The sequence below is a fragment of the Vombatus ursinus genome, unplaced genomic scaffold (assembly GCF_900497805.2).
Source record: "Vombatus ursinus unplaced genomic scaffold, bare-nosed wombat genome assembly UNPS02014786.1, whole genome shotgun sequence".
Classification (NCBI taxonomy): domain Eukaryota; kingdom Metazoa; phylum Chordata; class Mammalia; order Diprotodontia; family Vombatidae; genus Vombatus; species Vombatus ursinus.
Window position 1 is genome coordinate 29,600,703 of NW_020954564.1, and position 23,571 is coordinate 29,624,273.

Sequence of the window (23,571 nt, forward strand, 5' to 3'; positions counted from 1 at the left end):
TGTTAAATCCTGCTGTTCATTTTTCAGGGCCATATTCCGAGACAAACATTTTTATTGAAACTCAGATAGCAATTTTCCATCTTCCTTGATGTCAGTTGTATTGTATATTAATTTTTTTTAACAAATAGATTCAAAAACAACTGTGTGCAAACAAGGATATACAGGATAAATTGGAAATAAGAGGTATCAGGAAAGGCTTCCTGTAGGAGATGGGGTTTTAAATGGAACTTGAAAGAAGTCAGAGAAGCCAGGAGGCAGATGAGGAGGAGGGTGAGCATTCCAGGCATGGAGACAGCCAGTGAAAATGTTTGGTATTGGGAGACGGAGTGTCTTATTCAAGAAACAATGAGGAGGCCAGTGTCACTGGATTGCTGAACGCATAGGGGCAAAGTAAGATGTAAGAAGACAGAAAAGGAGGGGGCGGTGGAGCAGGTTGTGAAGGTCTTTGAACACCAAACAGGATTTTATATTTGATCTTGGAGATGATGGAGAGACACTAGAATTTATTGGGCAGAGTGATGTGGTCAGACATTTGCATTTTGGGAAGAGCACTTTGAGAGTCAGAAAATGTCAATCTGCATATTAAATATTAGTAAAATTTGATTTATTTTAATATAAAGAGCAAATGTTCTAATTTTCTTCCCACATCCCAATGGATCATCTTTCCCACCCTACTTTGGAGACCACTCTTCTGAGAGAGTATCTTCAAACGAGTGCAAAGTCCTTTGTATCTAACTCTCCTAATAACTAGAAAAAATGTGTCAACACTTTGGAGTAGAATTCTTTTTCCAATCCAGAGCTCTGATTTCATTGACCTGAAGGAGTTGTTACACTACTCAAAGATGTACAATTAACTGCATATCAAATAGATGAGGCCCACTTACCTCTTTAAAAAAAAATCACAGGATTACAGATTTAGACCTAGAAGGGACCTTAATTTGCTCATCTATAGAATGAAGGGAGCTGGACCAGAATTCTGAGTCATGAGAGGTAAAGTGATTTGACCAAATCTCCTTTTGTGAACTGTTGAATGACCTACAGGTAGATTGTTCTCCTATGGAAAATGAGAAAAACTAGACTGGCAAATATCTTACTTTGCTCATTATTGGACCTAAGCTAGTAGGGATTTAATCTGAGTCAGATATAGCTCGTTGTCACGTAAGTTAGTCACAAAACCAGAATTGTCCCCAGGTCCTCCAATTCCAAATCCAGTAGTCTTTCCAAGTCACCACATTACTACTTCACAGTGCTTTTGGTAAACCAAACCATCATATCATTGTCTATCTTTTCTATAAAACTCTAGACTTATATAAGACTACTGACTCATCTTCAACACATTCTCAGCTGCTGTTTTTCTGAGAATAGATTGACAATTTCCCTACTTTCAAGATTGGTGGTATACATTTGTGAAAGTAACAAACTGGAATTAGAAATACATTTAATGGCTGTAGAACATTTAGCACTTGTTGGAGTCCTAAAATATTTATAGGAGTTTGCCCAGTTTGAATAATGCTGAGAATGGGGCTGATTTCTGTGCCTTATTCAAGAAACCACAGATCCCCCTTGAAGTGGTCATGAGCGATATGTTCCAGGACCTCTAAAGGCGTATGAAAGAGACATTAATGAAGTGACACTAACACCCTCTTCCATAAAACATCCTTTTGTGCCCCCTTAATAAGAGTGGTTGAATTGTACTTTGGTCAGGACATATATTTGATCTGCTGCAATTTTGTGTGTATGTGTGTGTGTGTGTGTGTGTGTGTGTGTGTGTATAAACAGGCTTTTGTTTGGGACTTCAGTCAATCAAATAATGATCACACCTTTGTTATGTGCCTGGCATTGTGTTTGAGTACTGAAGCAGGACTGAAAGAAGAGTTAAAGGTGTAATGTCTACTACTTGAGAATATCAGACATCCATATGAGCAATGCTGAATTCTGAAGAAGTGGTTGAGACAGTAACTGCCACTGTATTTCAGAGAAGGAAGAGAATGCTTCCAGTCAAAGTGATCAGAGATCACTTCATGGAGCAGCTAGGATTTGCTCCAAGACTTGACCGATGGATAGAACTGTGCAGAGAGGATATTCCAGGTAAAGTCATAAGATCAAAGATGAAGAGAAGGGACATTGGAGGCCATTGAGCCCATACCCTTCCCCATTTTACAAATAAGGAAACTGAGGCATAAAAATTAAGTGGTTTGCCTAGAGCAGGGGTAGGGAATTTGCAGCCTTGAGGCCACATGTGGCTCTCTAGATCCTCAGGTACAGCCCTTTGACTGAATCCAAACTTCACAGAACAAATCCCCTCAATAAAAGGATTTGTTCTGTAAAACTTGAACCCAGTCAAAAGGCCATACCTAAAGACCTAGAAGGCACACGTGGCCTCAAAGCCACAGGTTCCCTGCCCCTGGTAGAGTCGTAGATGCTTTAGTAAGCATCTGAGGCAGGATTTGAACTCAGGTCTTCCTGACACTGAGCCTAGCACTCTACCCACTGCACCACCTAACTACTTTATGAATGTCTGAACACAGCTACAGAAGAGGGAAAACACAAGGCCTAGTTGAGAATAGTGTGTTGAATTTATGTAGAATAAAAACTACTTATTAAAGTTGGAGAGGTAAATTGGGGCCAGATTATGATGAGCCTTGATTGTCAGCTGAGTTTGCACTTTATTCTATAGGCAGTAGGGGGTTACTGAAAGATTGTGACTAGGTAGATCGGCATTATAGTGAGGGGGTGTGTGTGTGTGTGTGTGTGTGTGTGTGTGTGTGTGACACACATCTTACTATAGTGTAAATATACTATAGGATATATACTATATACTTAATGTGTATATAATGTATTGAGAGGTGTGTGTATGTATGTGTATACATCTCACTATAATGTCTATATATACATATATGTGTGTGTATAATGTTTAATAACCATTTCTGCAAGAAAGGAAGCTGTAAAATCCTAGACTTTAAACTGGCACAAACTGTTTTAGAAGGCTGCCCATCAAAAACTTCAAAAAAAGAAGGATATTAACACTTTGCCAATAAGTGACCTTTAAAGGAAGTGAAACATAAATACTTTTTACTTTTCTACAGTTGTCTCATGATAATCATACTTCACGTTCACATAATACTTTTAAGATTTATAAAGTGATTTTATTATAATAACACAATGAGGTAAGAATCATTAGGAGCATCTCCATTTTATAAATGAGGGACCTGAGATTCACATTGTTCAAGGAACCTGCATGCTGCATGCAACTAATAAGTCACAGAATGGGAATTGAACTTAGGCTCTCCATCACCAAAATCAGTGTTTTTTCCATCTTTGCTGTACTTTGTTAGTGTTATTCAGTGATGTCTGACTCTTCGTGACCCCTTTTGGGTTTTTTTTTTCTTGGCAGAGATACTGGAGTGGTTTGCCATTTCTTTCTCCAGCCCATTTTACAGATGAGGAAACTGAGGCAAACAGGGTTAAGTGACTTGCCCACGTCACACAACTAGTAAGTGTCTGAGGCCAGATTTAAACTCAGGTCTTCCTGACTCCAGGCCCAGCACTCTTATCTACTGTACCAACTAGCTGCCCTTACCCTACTACCTCCAGAGAAATAAACATTAAGCAAATGATTATGAAGACCTCACTTTTCTACACATCTTCTATTTTCCCACATTACTGTAAACATGAATTTGCTCCTCCCTTACCCTGATGGGACAATCTTTACAGCATCTGATTATGTACATTTGTCACCTTTGCTGGATATGGAAGCATGTGCGTGGTGTTGTCAGGCTTCCTTGTCCTTTCCCAGGTCATACTGTTCACTCTGGCTGGCTTTTACAGATCATGTGACAGGCAGTGTTTAGATCTGCTTTGTGTCCCTCAAGAGATGGCAGTTCCCTGCATCATGTAGCAGTCTCTTCTGAGCAGTCAGCATTTTCTTCTTTTTTAGCAACAATATTTGGTTTGGGTGTGGCTTTAGGTTACAAGAATGACATGAAAAGTTAGCAAACTGTCACTTTAAAAGTTTGTCCAGCTCTCTGATTTCATAAGTATAGGGCACTCCTTCTGTTTCCTTACTCTACTTCCACTTGCCTGTTACTTAGAATCTTAGAGAGGTTCCTTGGGAAGTCATGCACACAGTCAGTCACACAGCAAGTATATGGTATAGGCAGGCCACCCCACTATTGACTGTCTGTACTTCCTCTCAAGTTTGTCCTTTGCTTTGTTAAAAGGGTACTTTCTTTAATTTTGATAAATTTATTCGTATTTCTTGTTATATGCTACATATATGTGCTATGGGAAGATGGCTCTTTTCCAAAAGTGACCAAATAGTCCATGCTATTTTAATGTTCACTGATCTATCTGTATTTGGATGTATTAAGTAGTGCATATAGGTAGAAATGGTACTTTTATTAAGCAGGTCAGAATTGGTAGTTTGAACTTTTGATTGGTCCCCATATCCCATCAGTATGTTACAAATTTGTATCAGATCAGCACACAATAATCATTCAAAATGAAAACTTTGGAATTGTGCATTTTCAGTAATTCACAAACTAATTCTACCTCTTCAAGTAGGCCTAACCAGCTCACTGCATTTTAAGGGTCTTTACTAGAGAAACACCATCTTCCAATACATACTGGCAACTGTTCAGTATCTTATATTCCTAAAAAGTTACTTGGGGTACTGAGAAGGTAAGTGACTTACCTAAGGTCACACAGTCATTATGTGTCAGAGTGAACCTGGGTCATTCTGACTCCTGTTGGTAATAAAACTGTTTTTGTAGGCACAGTTATCTCTTTAAGAAACTGAGAAAAAGTTCTTGGGGGCCCCTGGAAAAAAAGCCTAAGTATTAAATTTATTGATTACTTAATGCTTGAGAAACATCCCAAATGGCAAGTAAGATTAAAGTAAAAGTAAAGGTGTGGTATTCTGTCCATTTTACTGAGTATGAAACTGAAATTTAGCATTTAGGTTTGCCATTTCCTTCTCCCGTTCCTTTTACTTATGAGGAAACTGAGGCAAATAGGGTTAAATGACTTGCCCAGAGTCACACAGTATCAGAGACCAGATTTGAACTCAAGAAGATGAGTCTTCCTGACTTCAGGTCCCACACTGTATCTACTGTGCCACCTAGCTGCCCCAAATATTACTTCATTTAAGCTTCATAACAACCCTGGGAAGTAGACGCTATTATGATCTCCATTTTGCATTTAAGGAAATTGAGGCAGACAGAGGCTAAGTGCCTTGCCCAGGTCCACACAACAAGTAAGGATCTGAGGCCAAATTTGAACTCTAGTCTTCCTGACTGCAGGTTCAATGCCCTATCTACTGTGCCTCTACAGCTGTCTAGTCAAAGAAGCCAGTATTTAAACACTTATCTTCTAACTGGGGATCTGCTGTTCCTGATATTGAAGGAAATTTAAGATTATGTATGATATTAGAATGTGAGCTCCTCTCATTAGGACATGAGCTTCTTGGGAATAGGTGTTATTTCATTGCATCTCCAGAGCCTATAATGTCACCTTTGGATCTCCAGAGCCTGTAATGTCACCTGGCATGTAGTAGGCTCTTAATAAATGTTGCTGGTTGACTGATTGTATCAAATACAATATTTGTATACTACAAATAAATGATTAAGAAGAATTGAATCTTGTACCTTTGCTATCTTAGTATAGTACTCTGAAAGCTGGGTGGTTTTATTCTAGTCCTAAATGGATGGTTTCTAAAAGCTCTGTTCTTGATTTCTGTCATCTCATTGTTTGGAATCTGCTGTTTGTTTCCAATAGGCGCACCTATGTTGGCAGCATGCCTGGTCGTATAATCAATGGCTTGAAGACTGTTGGAGTCAACAATCCAGTGTTCCTGTTAGATGAGGTTGATAAACTGGGCAAAAGTCTGCAGGGAGACCCTGCCGCCGCCCTGCTTGAGGTAAGACTTAGAAGGACTCAATCTACAGATCTCAGCTAAGGAATATAGAGGGTAAGGGATCGAACTCATAGAGTACAAATTTTGTAATAAAGACACTATATATGCTTTGGTACAGGTGCAAGGGACAATTTTGCATAAATGAAAAAGATGCTTCTGTACTTTTATAGGTCCTGTATTCCTAGTACATTTGACCTTGATGTCATTTAGAATTTACACAGCTTGATTCACAGTGAAGCTTGAAACCACTAGGCATCCAAATGAATGTGACCTTTATTTTCACTCAGTTCTTTTGCTGAGTTCTAAACAGCTTATTATCTGCTCCATTTGCATTGTGGGAAAATCTTTTTCTTGTCTGCCCTGAGTCATTCCTTAAATAGCAATCTAAAGGTGGTTTGTTCCAAGAACTGTCATTAATCTGGTGATCTCAAAGAATCTGAGGTGATGTGGCAGTCACAGAGGACCTGACTCAAAAAATGAGTTGGGGTAGCATTGGACTGAGATGCACAACTGCTAAATGCTGACTTGCTCTTTAGTAGTTCTTTGTAGACACCATTATTTTTCCCCTAGTTAACCTGGAAGAACCCTGTCTTTTTACTCTCACCCATAGCCTAGAACAGTATCATACCTGTGGTAAATGCTCATTAGATAAATGATTAATCAGTAAGGCATACCCTTTCTTTACTGAACACTCTAGTCTTCAAACAATAACATTAATGACTTAGGAAGATTTTAAAAGATGCTGACCATTTACATTATAGGTAGAATATGGCAGGTACTCAAATTCAGTTTGTAAAATGATAGTGTTTGTGTTGGTCAAGAGTTTGTTTCTGCCTCTGCCATTTGTCTCCTCTATTGTATTGTAATCATGTGGTCGGCCTAGATGAGGAAGGACTTTTTAATCTGTCCTATAAAACCCCAGTTTCGACTTTTTTTTTTCCTGAACCACTATGAGGCAGCAGTTAGGTTATCTAGGTCCCTGCCTCAAGGACTAATTTCCTGTGTTTCTGTGAAGAGTGACATTGTGGCTCAGGGGAGGTAGACAGAGTATAGTGTTAGAATGCTGAACTGGGAGTCAAACGTGGCTTCAGCTTCCTCTTCTGTCCCCTACGTAGCTGTGTGACCTTAAGTAAGTCCTTAACCTCTTTCATCCCCAGTTTCTTCATGTGTAAAGTGAGGGAGTTAGAATAGGTGACTTCTGAGATCACTTCTAGTAGTGGATCTGTGATCTCATTCTTTATAAAACTATTTAAAAATCACGTAGTAGTTTGTTAAACACTCTGAAAACTCTTACTGGCAGTTTAACTCATATTGGGAGATTTTGTAGATCTGGAAGGTGTTTCTGTTATAGTATCATATCCTGTAATGCTGTATAGCATTTGAGGGGGATATTCCAATCCTGACAAATTTAAAAAGCAGTGCTTTGGGCAGCCCTCAAACCAGCCCACTGGGCATTCCCAAACAGTAAGTGACAGCTGAGCCCCCGGTGCATGCAGATTGGCCAGTTTATCCAGATTTATATCCCTCCCCCTCATATAGGTACAGAAACAACTGCCCTTTCATGCCAGGTCATCTTGTCTGACAGAGGATATAGAATCAGAGATAAAAGAAGTCAACCTCAAAGTGTTAAGTTAAAACTTAATTTCATATGGGACTACACTTTCATCACATTTGAAACTTTGTTACATGCAGACATCTTAGTGGTGAAATTGAAATTGTTACTGCAGCCACTTTAATCACTACCTGCTTCTGATAACCAGGAGCTGTCAAAAATAAAATTAAAATTTGACAAACGTTTATTAAGTAAGCGCCAGGATTTTATGATAGGTGTTGGGGATAGAAAGACAAAATCAGATCCAAGGCACTGCTGGTGATATAAAAAAAAAAAGGCAAAGACACAAAAAGCTTCCCTGTCCTTAAAAAGCTTACATGTAAATGAATAGGCATGTGCAAGATAATATAGACTATAACGGAAAATAACCTTAGTGAGGAAAGCTCTAGTGCCTGGGGTGGGGAGGGAGAAGGTTGCAGCAGGGAGGTAGCAAGGCTTTAAGGTGTCATTTGAGCGGAGTCTTGAAAGGAGCCAGGGATTTCAAGAGATGGAGGTGAGGGAAGGAGAGCGTTCCAGGCATGGGACACAGCCAGTGCAGTTGACAGAGATGGGAGATGCAGTGTTGTGTGCTAGGGAGACATAGGCCACCATTGCTGGACTGCCTAGTATGTGGAGGGAGGGAAAGCATATGAAAGGACCAGGTTGGAAGAGCCTTAAATACCAAGAAGAGAAATTTATATTTCATCCTAGAAATAACAGAGATCCACAGGAGTTTATTGTTCAGGGAGCTAACATAGGCAGACTTATGTTTTAGGAAAATCACTTTAGCAGCTGTGTGGAGGGTAGATTGGAGGGAGGAGAGACAAGCCATGGATGCCACATTGAAGACTTTTATAATATGTCAGGTGAGAGGAGATGAATGCCTGAGCTGGGGGGAAGGGGGGAGGGGCAGGCTAAGTGAGTGGAGAGAAGGGATCACATACAAGAGATGTTGTGGAGATAAAAATGACAACTTTTTGTGTCTGGGGGTGAAAGAAGAGTGAGGATTTGAGGAGGATGCCAAGGTTGTGAACCTGGAAGACTGGGAGGATAATGGTTCCCTGGACAATAATAGAGAAGTTGAGAAGAAGGAAGGGTCTGGAAAGAGAATGAATTTTGTTTGGACATGTTGAGTTTGGGATATTCTAAGGGACATCCATGTTGAAATGTCCAATAAGCAGCAGGAGCTGTGGAATTGGACCTTAGAAGTGATATTAAAGCTGGATAGCTAGATCTGGGAATTTTCTGCATAGAGACAATAATCCACACATGGGAACTCTGAGATCACTGAGTTAAATTATAGAGAAAGAAAAGAGAAAAAAGCCCATGATAGAGCCTTTGAGGATACCCCACAGTTCAGCAGTGGAGACTAAGAAGGAACAGTCAGACAGGAGGAGAACAGGAGAGGGCTGTCCTGAAAACTTATTGTCTAGTAATAACTTAGATTAGACCATAAGTGCAAAGGGGATGTCCTCACAGAATGCTAAGAGAAATGTGGTCATGGTTGTTTCCATTTGTTGGAAGGGGGAAAGGTAACTGGAGGCAATGGGGAAGGCTTTCTGGAGCAGGTAGTGGCTTAGCACCAGGGTCTTAGAGGAAGGGAAGATCTTAACAGGAATCTGTGCCAGACATGGTAGACATGGCATGAGCCAAGACTTGAAGGGAAGCAGGGGAGAGGGCAAGAAGAGAACAGTTTGTCTGAAATAGCTCAGGAGAAGAGGATTAGTATAAAATAAGGTTGGAAGAGTTGGTTTCAGGCAGACTGTAGAGGGCCTGAAATTCCAGGCCTGGTTTGTACTTTGAATGTTCAAGAGGCGCTGAGGAGCCTCTGGAGGTTTTGGGGCAAGGAAGTGATGGAAGCACAATACTTTTATCAAATCCAACCCAACAAGCATTATTTATCTAGCACCTGCAATCACAAGGCACCATGCAAGAGCCATCAAAGCCAAGTGCTTGCCACTCAGTAGTTCAGATCAAATAGTAATAATAACCTAGAAATGTCTGGGGTTGGATTCAGGAGTGTGTATGGAAAAATCCACCCTATCTTTAGCCATGAAACATAGCTATCCTGTGACAACTGGCCTTCTTCCTCTTAGTACACCTTAACTAGTTTATGTGATCCAAGGGGAGATGGACATGTCCTGGAGGTGAGGCTCCTCATCGTTAAGGCTGAATGAATTTCTAAGCTCACCCTACTGGTAGACAGGCTTCTGCTGAGCCTCAGCGTTCATACGTGCAGGCCTTGTTTGGTTCTTGTGCTTCTATGGAGTCACTGCTCAAGTAAAACAGAACGTCTTCCTATTTCCAGTTACTGTCGTCAACAAGGGAATATTTATTCTATATTTAGATGACCTCTGTTGAAAGTTAGTTGAGAGGAGATAGAAATGGCTCCAACTACTTGAAAGTAAGTGTTTGTAAGCAGGGAAATCAGAACAAGTCTATAGGCAGGCAATTATGTTTTCTTGGGGCTCAGTCAGTTTGGTAGTAATAAAATACTGGATACAGAGCTGTCTTTGTGTGCGTTTGAGCACTCAGCAGGAAATTACAGAGCTGTTATTTTGCCCTAAAGTGTTCGTTTTGCATTAGATATATTAGATTTTTCCATCTTTATAATCTGTGCAAAATTCAGCCATTTCTATTAAATTTAAGTAAATCAGTAAAATAGTTTTGACTCCATAAATACTTTGTAAAGGAGGCAAGCACTGCTAATCAACTTTGAGAAGAATTTTTTTTCAAATCTACATAATATGGAGCTCTTCAAATAACAAATACATCCTTAGTCTGCATAGAATTTCCTTTTCTGAAAAAGTGAGATACAGAACTTAACTTTAATTGTGTTAGTAAGTATATTAGCACCTGCTGTCTATGTACACCAGACCTTCAACATTTTGTTTTTCTCACCTGGGGTAGTCTAGCTTGAATTAGCAGGAGAAAGCTAAAGCAGGGAAAGCTAAAGTTTTAATTTTTCCAAACTAGTCCAAAAAAAGTTCTATTTAAATTGTCCCTAGCTTTTTAACTCAACCATCTGCCAAGGCCCTAGATAAGAAAGTATGCAAACTACTTTTGTTGCCCTTCTACCTCTCTTTCTGAATCCCTCTCCTGCCTTCTGTGTTCTCTCCTCTGATCCCGAGAGTGATGAACTAAGTCATGAGTCTTGGGCGGGTCTTGGCTGTAGTATTCATGTGTACCCATGTGGCCCTGGGCTAGTCCCTTTGCCTCTCTAAGTTTCCATTTCCTATTTGTGAAATGAGAGTCGGGCAAACGTTAACTCTTTCGTAAGAGGTACTTTGAAAGAAAAACATTTTATAAATCTTAAAAATGCTTAAAAAATAGTGATGATATAGTGGAAAGAACACTGGACTTTAAAGTCACTGAACCTGGTTTTCAATCACAGCTTTATTTCTGGTCTAGGTGTTTGGGGCTAGAAACATAACCTCTTTGGCACTTAGTTCCCTAATCTGGAGAAATGAGGGGAATAGACTAGGTGATCTCTAAGGCCTCTTCCAGACCTAATCCTCTGACGTGGAACCCCCATACTGCCCTGACATATATATATATTTTAATATTATCCCTGTCAAAACTCCCTTTCCCTTAGAATTTTTCAACTATATGATTGCCTGATTAAAATAATTCACACTCAGGTATCTACAGCACCACTGCATTTCATTTTGCACACTTCCATTCTTTAAAAGATGATTTCCTCTTGTGCAGATTGCAGCCCACCTCCAGCTTCTTTGTATGGGCTGTAAAGTTTATGAAACATGTTCACATACAGTATCTTATTTGATCTTCCTGACAGCCAGGTGAGGTAGGTAGGGAAGCTACTATTATCCCTATTTAACTGGTTAAAGTGAAACTAAGGAATTAAGTAACCAGCCCAAAGGCAAACTTGGCTCTGTGTTCCCTAGTCCTACCTTCTCTAGGAGAGGATTCAGGTTTGTTTGTTTTTTGGTGAGGCTATCTGGGTTAAGTGACTTGCCCAGGGTCACACAGCTATTAAGTGTTAAGTGTCTGAGGCTGGATTTGAACTCAGGTCCTCCTGACTCCAAGGCCAGAGCTCTATTCACTGTGCCACCTAGCTGCCCCCAGGATTCTGTTTCTAAAGTGAAGATGTTTAATGCAAATTAATTAAATAATTGGTGTTCTTACCTGTTCTTTTTCAGAAAAGGAAATTCTATGCCTGTAAGTGCTGGATAAATGAAATCTTATTTTAAATGCTCAGATTTTCACTTAAATTTTCATTTTTCTATATACTCTTGTATTTTACTTCACCTTTAAAGGAAGCGTCAGAACTAGGCCTCCTGATTGTTCTCCAAACAGGAGTGCCATTAACAAATGCTAAGCTCCTCCTCTTGGGGGCTGCACTGCACCTGGTTCTCTCAGGAGACCTGAGAAGAGACTCCAGGAGATTGAGAAATACCATGAGTAGGCCCCATGGCTGTAATCTGACTTTACTCCTAGAGTGCGAGAAGACTTTCCAGTAATGAAATATCTTTGACAGTTAATGTTGGATTTAACAATAGTATGTAAAATTATATTACATTACAAAAACATAAAGTCAGCTGTAAATTTGATTTTTGAGTATCTGGCCAACCTAATCATATGACTGAAAACTATAATTTCTCATTAGGGGGCCAGACTATGCCAAAACAAGTCTAGAAAGATTTACTGTCCAGTTCTGATGAAAAGTTTGCCTTTAATGTGTTGTAATCATAGTTCTAAACCAAAATGTTGCTTCTGTTTTTTAGTGAGATTTATAGTGATGAAAATTGAATGTTACCATTTGCTTTCTCTTTAGCTAATTCCCTAAGGTATGGTTAGGTGGGGGAGAGAAAGTAATTAATTATGAGCACTCTTAATGAGCATAGTTTGTATCACTTATGACACGGAATATATTCATCTCTTAATGGAAAGGATAAATTATTTTGACAGTAATGCCAAATTATTCTGGGCTTGCTTAGATTCCATTATAAGTAACATGAAAGATGACCATAGCCCCTAATCATTTATCTGGAAATCAAAAGCACAGAAAAATGTTAGATGAGAAAAACAGTAGTTTATTAGGTGAGAAAAATTAAAGGGTAGTAGATTTGTGTGACATGAATAGCCAACATAGCTAGATTTTATAAAACTTTATACACATATATGTATGTAAAGTTTTCATTTGATCCCAATAACAACCCCATAAAATGGACACTGGAACTATTAATATTCCCATTTTATAGATGAGGAAATTAAGGCTCAAAGCTGAAGTTACTTGCCATGATTATACAGCTGGTAAACACTGAAGACAAGATTCAAACACAAATGTCTCCTAACTCTGAGTAGAGTGCCCTTTCTACCACACCACAACAAATAAGTTGTATCCTTTAGTCAGTTTATTTCATTATAGGACTGTGATACCTGAAAGGTAAAGGTACTTTGGAGTCAGTTGGGCTGACAATGCATTTATTCAGCTGTTAGCAATGTACTTCGGTGGATAGTGCATTGTACTCAGAGGCTGTAATAGATCTGGATTTTAGTCTCGGCTCTGCCCACATACCATATTGGTCCAAATAATGGCAATACTTTCTTTCTCACCACTATCTTGTATTAAATCATAGTCTTGCTTGTAATCAGTACATCTGTGTTGTGTTTTCCTTTCAAAGTTTTCATTTTATGACTGTCCTGTGTTTTGGAACAGCCATGTGTTCATGCCATTGGTGATCTTAGACACATCAGTCAAACTACATCTCTACAGAAATAAAATGGGTCTAATAATATCTACCCTACCTACCCCACAAAGGATGCAATAAGGACAAAATGAGGCAGCATATTTGATAGCACTAAAGTAACTGGGCTTTACATAGGAAGAATGATTGAAATTATATTTCCTATATCTGGAACCTACTTTTATGGGATTGTTAGAAGACAGTTTGGTTTTAAATCATAAATTTAAAAGGTTTTGCCTTTTAGCAAACTGCGTTGGGTCACGAGGATGAACCCTGGCAGTGTGTGATTTGAATAAGCAAAACTTTAACAGGCAAACTATAGCCCTTCCTTGCATTTCTTTGGGGGATCTAGTCTATAAAGGTTTTTGATTCAGTATAATCCTTCTCTGTAAGACAGTGTTTTCCAGATAAGAAAAAAACAATCATTTTATTAGAGGTTTTCATTTGTTTTGAATTTTATCTCTATTGTATCTCTTCTAGCCAAGAGGCTGCATGATATGATAGAGAAAGCATTGCTCTTAGTTTTAGAGGCTGGAGAACAGGGTTCAAAACCCACCTTACTTACTAACCTGGTTCTATTACAAACTAGTCACTAGTCACTAGTCTGTATAAGAATATTAATACTTTAAGTGATTTGCAGACTTTAAAGTGTGATAGAAAGGTGATTGTTATTGTTAAAATTGACTGTGAAAAGGCAACAGTAAAATAGTTTTCTGTGGTTCATCTCATCAAGAATTCTGTCATATAAGCACATAGTAATGGGAATACCCCAGGGTACCAGTAATGGAAGTGTCCAGTTGGTCCTAAGTGGCACAGATTGCATGTGATTATCTGGAAATACTTAGAACTAAGTGGTATTTGGTCACCTAACTGAAGCCAATCTTGATGAAGCTTTTTCAGTATTAATGTGAAATAACATTAATTTCACAGTGGCTATGAGCTGCTGGAGGAGCAGTACTTAATACTTTTGCCAACATAGCTCTAATAGTTGGCTTCAAGTTAATTTACATATTTGCCAAAGTTAGTGTTTGCCTGGATGAGCCCGGGGGTGGGATGGACATCAAAACTATAACATGACCTGCAGATTTCCAGTTTTGTTCATTTCTCTGGTATCTTTTTAGAGGAAATCCCTGCCAACAGCAAGTCTGCTAGAGTAAAAATGGTTCTTTTGAATTGCTTATATTCCACTTACGCAGGATTAAATCAAGAGATCTGGATTGTCCTTGCAAAGTTCCTTCTGTTTTCATTTAGGCTTTGTAAAATTAGATTGCTATTCTCTATTCTTTGCCTTTTCTTTCCTAAAGCACAGATATTTTGATACCTAGATAGACATTAGTGGTATTTGCTGATCTTTCATACTAGTACTTTGGGTCCTTGAGTTGTTAGATCTCTGTCTATTGACGTCACCAGTTTAATCTGACTGTTCTTATATTTGTTGTATTTGGTTCTGATTTTGTTGTATTCCTTATGTTGTATTTGGTTCTGACCATGTTAATCAACTCTGAAATTCCCATATCTGATCATAACATTCTATCATTTCATCTTTCCCTATGCCTTGCAAGCCCTAACCTTATTCTCTATCCTCATTATGAACTCCTGCCTCCACTCCCCACCCCACCCCAACCCTGCCCTGTACTTTTGCAGACCATCTACCTTGGCTACATACTTCTCCCTTCCCTATCTCAGTCTGTTGGTGAACCAGCTCAACTTGACATTGTCTTCCACCCTCAATTCCCCTGCCCCCTTGTCCTGTCACTGATCATGCCTTGTCAAGACCCATCCCTGGATTACCGCTACCAACTGCCTTATGTACTGCTGAACATCAGAGCTGGAGTAAATCACAGAATTATAGTGATGGGGATCACTACAAATTTATGTCTGCTAATCTCAATTGACTTCCTTGGAGTTCTTCAAACACAGTACTCCATCTCCCATGCCTGGAATGCTCTGCTCAGTCACCTTTGCCTCTTTTTCGCAGACTTCCTTCACGATTTAGTTCAAATGCCATCAACTTCAGGAGGTCTCTCTCAATCTCCCCAGCTTCTAATACCTTCCCCTTTCAGATTATCTTCCTGCTATTCTCTCTATATCTTGAATGTACCTGTTATTAACTTTTGTCTCCCTCATTAGAATGTGAGCATTTTGAAGACTTTTTTTTTTGCCTATGCCCAGTGTTTAGTGCAGTACCTAGACATATAGTAACCCCTCAATAAATAATGTTTGCCTTGATTTGACTATGATTATAAGGGAGTCAGTTATTGAACCTATCCAGAGTCTTGGCTACCTATTGAAAGTCTCAGCTTTACACAACTTCTTACATGCAGATGCTTATTGGTAACATGCCACAGCCTGCTTACTCCCATCAGGTCTTTAAAAACGAAACTGAGAGATACGTTTCCTTGTCCACTAAGTGTCTTGCATGCCATGAGAAGGTAGAAAAGCTAGAAGACTTTTATAGTTATTAACATCTGTGGCTTCTTTGTAGTCCAGTATGAGGTCCCAACAAGACTGCATGTGATATTCACTCTGAGCAGAAACTGAAAGAAAAATGACTCAGCTTTCCTTTTAAATAAATAAATAAAGTGTAATTAATCAAACGTTTTAAATCTCTACATGGTAGATGTTACTCTTTATTGATGTTTCGTAATAGGGCATTTTCAGGTCACATTTTACCCTTTAGGAGCACACGTGAAAAGTCACCTGATCTTGAGTTTAAAACCTTGTTTTTTTAAAGTGGCAATTGGTGTAAAGGAGAAATGACTGTATCTGGAGTCAGAAGAAGCCTTAATTCAAACCTCACCTCGAGGACTTGTTAGCTGTATGGGGCTTGAGCAGGTCATGGAACCTCTGTAAGCCTCGGTTTCCTTGTCTGTAAAATGATAATAATCATACTTGTAGTTTTGAACACATAGAGTCATTGTGAGAATCAAATGGGATAATATATTTCAAATACTAGATAAATGTAAGTTATCATTTTATTATTTTACATTAGTATATTCATTAGGATGTATTTACCAGTTTACTCTCAATTAGAGTTATCTTTTATTTTCTCCCTCACTCCACCACAGTGTGGCACAAGAATGTTTATAATTATATTTCATACCTTCTGTCCAAGTATTTCTGAATACTTTACAGATCCACCTACCTTCATGTACCATTTAGCATAAGAGGTGTTAGCTTCGTTTTATGAAGTGTAAAAACAGGTCCAGCAGGATTAATGACTTCATAGTCACATGGTGATTCATTAGTAGACTTTAGATTGAAGCCTGAGGCCTGACTTCAGTTTCTGTGTTCCAAAAACTAACCTTGTTACTTAGAAGGTAAGCAAAGATGTAGGTGGTGGTCTTACTCTGGGTGATATTTATGTTTGTGGTTTGAATCAGATGCATCTTATCAAGAGATAATGTTGTTTGTTCTCTTCAAGGTCTTGGATCCAGAACAGAACCATAACTTCACAGATCATTACCTAAATGTGGCCTTTGACCTCTCCCAGGTCCTTTTTATAGCTACTGCAAACACTACAGCTACTATTCCACCTGCTTTGTTGGACAGAATGGAGATCATCCAGGTGCCAGGTAACCCTGATGCATGAATGAGACCATCAGGTCTCTCTATACTTCATGACTTTTTGCACATACTCCTTTTAAAGGATCATTCTGCTTGGGAGTTGATTAAGGAAGTTGATTTATCAAAGCATTCAGGAGTTTTGAGTTTGGTTTCAAGTTTGATCGTAAGTGGATTTTTAACTGAGGAAAAATTTTTCTTTTCCTGTGTTGCAAAAGCCATGGCAGATCAGTTGGCTACTTTTCTATAAGCATATACCTTGAGACTCAACTCAAGAACCACTTGGGTATATATCAGTTTCATAAGTTAAAACTTACAAGATTAAAATGTTATGGGGCAGCTAGGTGGCGCAGTGGATAGAGCATCAGCCCTGAAGTCAGGAGGACCTGAGTTCAAATCCGGCCTCAGACCAAACACTTGACACGTACTAGCTGTGTGACCTTGGGCAAGTCACTTAACCCCAATTGCCTCACCCAAAAAAAAAAAAATGTTATGACAACTTAATATTTCTCTTTTATCCAGTTTCTAAAAATGTAGATATTAGAGGTGAAAGAGGATGAGTTCATTCCTTTAGGACCAGTGCTTGGAGTTTCTGAAAATAAATCTTCTGATTGTCAGTTTAGCTGACCAGGAGTATCAAGTGAAGGGTCTTCTACCTTTTCCTCTGGAAGAGTGTCCTGTAATCCAGTTCTCCCTCTTAAGGAGGAGTGTTCCTAGTGGGCAGCTTAATTACCTGTTTGGTATTTAGACTTATTGTAGAGCCTCTACTTTTTTTGCTATCTGGGCCCCTCAAGTATTTGTAGACTGTTACTTTTTTCCTCTTAGCCATTACTAAGCTGTGGAGAATGAAATTCTCTAAGCAAATTTACTCTTTGAAGCAACACTCCCTGCTCCCCTCACTGCCTAAGATTTGTCATAGCAAAAATGATTGTGAGATATAAAATCTATATTTTGATAGAGGATGGACCACAATTGGTTTTTCTGATCATCTCTTATGGCGTGTAGGCTCGTATATTCATTAAAACATATGGAGGTAACGATGGGTGGCTAGGTTAGCTCTACGTGTTTACAGAGACAGAAATAAAGTAAATGAGACCAAATTGCCTGGGATCTCCAAATTAAGGGAGAGACTCCATAAGACATACTGTTGTGAAGTGAAATACACAGGACAGCTGCTGAAGAGGTGGACAGATGATGTCAGCTTTCTCTTTTGGCAGGTTTTGGCACCTTGTTTTCTGGCTTTTCTGCTGTTTCAGTAACTTCCCTTTCTGTTCAACAGATGCTCTGTCAATTCATATTTTTAATCTTGGTTTGTAAAAGAAGGCTGTACATCATGAAGGAGTTCTCCAGTTCAAGGGGAATCGTGTCTACAGGCTTTGAAGGGCAATGTAAATCTATTCACAAGTGCTATACATAATTTTTATATTTTTGGAGGATATATTCTATAGAATAGTAAAAGCTCATTGGAGAAGACTTTCCCTGAATTCTGTCTTGTGTTTATTAGTTCCAAGAACATTTGAAGTATTAGGTGAGGTTTTCCTAGTCTGGTGGGGGGTTTTTGTTTTGTTTTTTTCTTTTGGCTACAGTTTACATTTGTCTGGTTGGAGTTTGGGAAAATAGTGGGTTTTTTGTTGTTGTTGTCATTTTTTAGCCTTAGACTCAGAATCCTAGAGGTCACAATCTTTCTCCATGCAGAGATTCCTAACAAGGGGTCAGCCAGACTCTGGTTGAACACTTCAGTAATGGAGAACAGCCCATTTTATTGTTGTACAACTCTTAATCGTTCAGTCCTAGAGCATCAAGCCAAACGTGTGGGTGAGAGGGATTTACCTTAGAGACTGAGGGAGAATATAAATAGAACACAATGGTGGGTACAGCTGACATTTTAAGAACTAAACAGTAAGTCATTCCAAAGGAGATTAAACATCTGATAGCTTATTGTAAAAAATGCTACAGATGGGGTTCTCTATCTTTGTCTTTGGAACTGAGTTTGAAGTGATCCATAGGAATCAAAGTCCTATCTACAACCCATGTATACCCTTACCTCCTTGACTTGAGACCCAGTATATATTTGGAGTTCAGTTTTATTTTTATGGAGTTTTGTCAAATAAGCAATAAGTGATATTAAGCATTCTAATATAAATGATAGGAGAAATAATATATAAGAAGAAGAGAAAATTTTCCCCTACTTGCTCCTGGGGATTTTCTTCTTTGAGGGATTTGTCACCCAGATAGCAGATATGCAGCATTTGGTAAATGCTGGTAAATGTGGAAAAGTTGGAAATTCCAGCAACATGTGGTTCAGAGACTTAAATTTCATTACTCTCAAGGTAAATAAATGTTAACATTTTGAAAGCCCTCCAGCATAGTATGTAGACAGAGCACTAGGCTTGGAGTCAAGGTACCTCAGCTTATATCCTGTTTCTGCAGCTTACAACCTGCTAGGCTTTGGCAAAATCATTTAACCTTTTGGTGTCGGTTCTTCATTTATAAAATGAGGACGTTGTACTAGATGGTCTCTAAGATCCATTCTAGTTCTAAATATTCTGTTGGTTTGATCCTATGAAATAACTTCTTCCGAAGGACCCTTATGTACAGAAATATTTATAGCAGCTCTTTTCAGGTGGCAGGGAATTGGAAATTGGGAGGGTACCCATCCATTGAGGAATGGCTGAACAAATTGTGCTATGTGATTGTGATGGAATACTATTATGCTGTAAGAAATGATGAGCAGGATGCTCTCAGAAAAACCAGGAAAGACTTACATGAGCTGATCAAAGTGAAATGTACTGTGGACCAAGTAAGAGCAATATTGTAAGATGATCAGCTGTGAATGACTTAGCTGTTCTTAGCAGTACAGTGATCCAAGACAACTCTGAAGGTCTTATGATGAAAAATGCTCTCCATCCACAGACAGCTGATGGTGTCTGAATACAGATTGAAGCATACTTTTTTTTTTTACTTTCAAAAAGAGAGAAAGAAATAGCTTCTTCCAAATTTAGAACCAGTTGAATTGTGCAGACCTATGGAATGCATGACGAACATGACACTGTATATATGTGCTGTGTGTGTACAGGTACCAAACAGGTTCGTTCCTTTTGCAGGGTATACACAGGAAGAGAAGATAGAAATTGCCCACAGGCACCTGATCCCTAAGCAACTGGAACAGCATGGGTTGACACCTCAGCAGATTCAGATTCCTCAAGTTACCACTCTTGACATCATCACCAGGTAAACGTAATTTGCACCAATATTCATTTGTACTTTTGAGTCCATTACTCAGTTTCAGAGTAACAACCAGAGTGCTGTTTCATCAGCTGTTTGTTTTGTTTGGGGTTTAGTGTAAGGCAAAGATTTATTGGAAGAATATTTTGGGAATCTTTCCACAGCTAAGAGTTTATGATGAGGTTTCATTTATTCTACAGTTGCAGTGGAGGGAATCAAACCACAAAAATCAGCCATGCAGAATGTAACTTTGAACCATTAATTCTTGAATAAGACCATCACTATGTTCCATACTTTCCAAAGCACAGTCATTCAATGTGGATCATTCTTTGGAGCTTCTAATGAGGAAGTTGATTTGCCTCCCTAGTCTCTTGAAAGCTAGAGGATTCTGTTTAGAAATGTGAAAATACCTTAAGGCGTCAGATTTTGATCACTTATCATCATCACTTGTCTGATAGACTTTAAAGGGCAGTGGGGGGGGGGGGAAATAGAGAAAGAGAGAAAAAACCCTCACAAGAGTATTGCTCTTATAAATTTGTTTTAGACCAGGGGAGGAGGTATTTTTTAAAGTTTGTTGCCGGGTGCTTAGGTCTGTGGCAAACAGTACTTAAATTGTCTGAGAAGTTAATTCCTTAGTCTGATTTATGGATTGCCTGTTTGGATGGAAAATGTAACTCTCCAAAGAGGGTTTCTATCGACAGTAGCCTCTTATAGCTTGCCTGGCTTGCTGTTTCAGATCCATTGCATCACCCAGCAAGCTGTGTCAGACTGCCAGGCACTCCTTTTGCAGGCTTTTTTTTTCCAGTAATTGCTGTCTCAAATTATGTGAAAAGTTTCTTCTACATTTGGAATCTTTTGCTTTCCAAATAGTTTGGCCAGTCAGACCATCTTTTCATCTAAAGCAAACCTGTTAATGGAAATATTTTCTAGTTCGTGTAAAGAGTATATGTTTGGGCTCATCTAAGAAGCAGTAAGAGTGAGCCCGAGCTAGGAGTTCTCTTTTTTCATTCCCTGTTTTGTGAAAATGCTTTGTGAATCTTGCCATCCCTAAGAAACTAGATATTTCATATGAAAGTCTTCCAACAGTGCTGTGGTGTTGGAGAATACCAGTAATGCTTTAGTTCTTTCAGCAAGTCATATAACCACTCTCTTTCAGCTTCCCTGTCTCTAAAATGAGGGTGATGATAGATGAGAATATGTCCCTAACTTGCTAGGAAGCATAATCACTGTTTGTAAAGCATTTCTTAATTACTGCCTTGGCGGAAAGTTAAGTAAGTACCTTTGATGTGGGTACCATTTCAGAATCATAGATCATTCAGTATTGTGTGCTTTAGAAATTTCTCTCAGTAGTTTTCAACTTTTTCCCCCTCCCACTCCCTTGCCTCCATAAAAAAAGAAAACCCAGAATGTGGACATGTGGTACCTTGGACACATTTGAGATGTTGACTAGATTACCTGATGTGGAATGTACCTGGTTATTTTCATGTTGTCTCCCCCTTTAAAATGTAAGCTCCTTGAGGGCAGGGCTTGTTCATTTTGGTTTTTTGGGTTTTTTGCCTTCCTTTGTATCCCAGACACTTAGCACAATGAATCCCTTGCGCTTATTAAATGCTTATCGACTGATACAGGGTAGGATTTGAGTTTTCTGAATTTTGGGCATACTGGAGTCTTGGGGTTGGAAGGAACTTCATAGATCATTTAGGTCAACCTCCACTTAATATTGGAACTCCCTTTAATATGTCTGGGAAGTGGTCATCCAGCCCTTGCTTAAGAACTTCCCATGACAGAAACTTAGTTTGGGGCTTTTTTGGGGGAAGAGGAGATGTGAGGTGGGTGTGAGTGGGGATGTGGGGGTGTGTAAACACAAAGCATTTCTTTTTTGGGTAGCTATAATTTTTAGAAAGTTTTTCTTTTTGTGGAGTCAAAATCTGTTTCCTTCTAGTTCTGCCTTCTTAAATAATGATGTCTACCTATCTTCTATGTGATGGCCCTTCAGATATTAAGACAGCTGTCATAGCACCAAGTCTTTTCTTGCCCAGGATATATCACCTGCTCTTTTAGCATCCTTCATATAGCATGGTTTATAAAGATTTCATTGTTTCTTTTTAGTCACCCAAACAAGCTCAGGTCTGTCATTCTTTGTTTTAAAGTGTGGTACTCATAAGTGAACATGATATTTTAGATGTGGTCTAACCAGAGCGGAGTACAATCAGACTATTACTTCCCTTGTTTCAAATGCTTTATTTGTATAAATTCACCCTAATGTTTGATTTATGTGTGTGTGTGTACATGTGTGTGGGTGTTAAGCAGCTACATCCTACTGTTTAGTTAATATTGAGCTAGTAGTCGATTTAAAACCCCAAGATCTTTTTTATATGAACTGCTGTGAAGCTGGCTTCTTCTCCCTTTCTTATTCCCTGCCCTTACCCCCATCTTGGACTTACATATTTAACCTTTTTCAACCTGTATAAGAGAGGTCATTTCAGAGACAGGCAGACCTGGGTTAAGTTCCAACTCTGAGGTGATGATCTGCCACAGTAGAGGGAGTTTCCTTATCTTGGAGTTTCCAGTATCGATGAAATCAAAGGTTCAGTCCTCTGACATGCTAGCTGTCTTTCACAAATGTGTGTCATTTATAAGTAGATTATCATCCATTCTGTGTTTTCATCAAGGTCATAGATAAAAATATTGAGTAGGAAGCAACATGTGTGTGTGTGTCACCTTCCTCCAGATTATTTTAGATGGATTTGTCATCTTTTCACAGTTATGAGGCTGGTGACTTTGCATAGCCCTCCCTCACTTAAATCCAGTTCACTTGCAAGTCATGGCATCACCTTCCTGATGTCATGGTCCTCCTCAAGAATAAAGGACAAACAACAACAATTTCCTCCACCAGTAAATATTAAAAAATAAAAAAATCTATACCTTCTCATTCCCTTTGATTTTTGTCCACATCTTTGTATGATCCTTCCCTAGGAGATCCATACAACATTGATTATTTAGAAATGAATGGTAGCAGAGATAGCTAGGAAGAGGAGGGAGGAGAGAACACAACTTGGAGTTGGGAAGTCTTGACTCCAAGACTACCTCACCAACTTTGTGAACTGGGCAAGTCACCAGCTCTATTCTGTGTCTCAGTTTGTTCTTCTGTAAAATGGGGTCCCTTCAAGATCTAAATTTATCATTCTGCTATCTCCTTATCCTTCAGTGATGTTTAGTATAATCATTCTAGTTTGTGAATCATTCTCCTGGGTGAAGAAGATGGTAGTAAAATAGGAATTTAATAGTTCTACTTTCTTTCTGTTATCTGTTAATAATAAACTATCCTTTCCAGTTGGGCAGTGGACCCATCCTTTCTGTTCTTATTTCAGATCTAGGTTTCAAAGTTTTTTGTTTTCCTTAGCATTTTCTTTAGGAACTTCAGGATATTCTGAACTTTAGCCTTCCTCTTAACTGTTCTTGTGGCCTCATGCCATTCTTTCATATTTGTCATTACTCATCCCTTCTTCCTATCTCTTTTGTGTGTGTGTGTGTGTGTGTGTGTGTGTGTGTGTGTGTGTGTGTGT

General features: G+C 38.9%; 1 protein-coding gene across 1 annotated transcript in view; it reads left to right on the top strand.

The window, feature by feature from the left end:
• The window catches only part of LONP2 (lon peptidase 2, peroxisomal), a 116,411-nt gene that overhangs the window by 45,335 nt on the left and 47,505 nt on the right, over window positions 1–23,571 (top strand). The window contains exons 8-10 of the mRNA XM_027867581.1: window positions 5,776–5,917; window positions 16,641–16,791; window positions 19,885–20,011. Of these exons, the coding sequence (XP_027723382.1) occupies window positions 5,776–5,917; window positions 16,641–16,791; window positions 19,885–20,011 (420 nt within the window). The remainder of the gene's footprint in view (window positions 1–5,775; window positions 5,918–16,640; window positions 16,792–19,884; window positions 20,012–23,571) is intronic.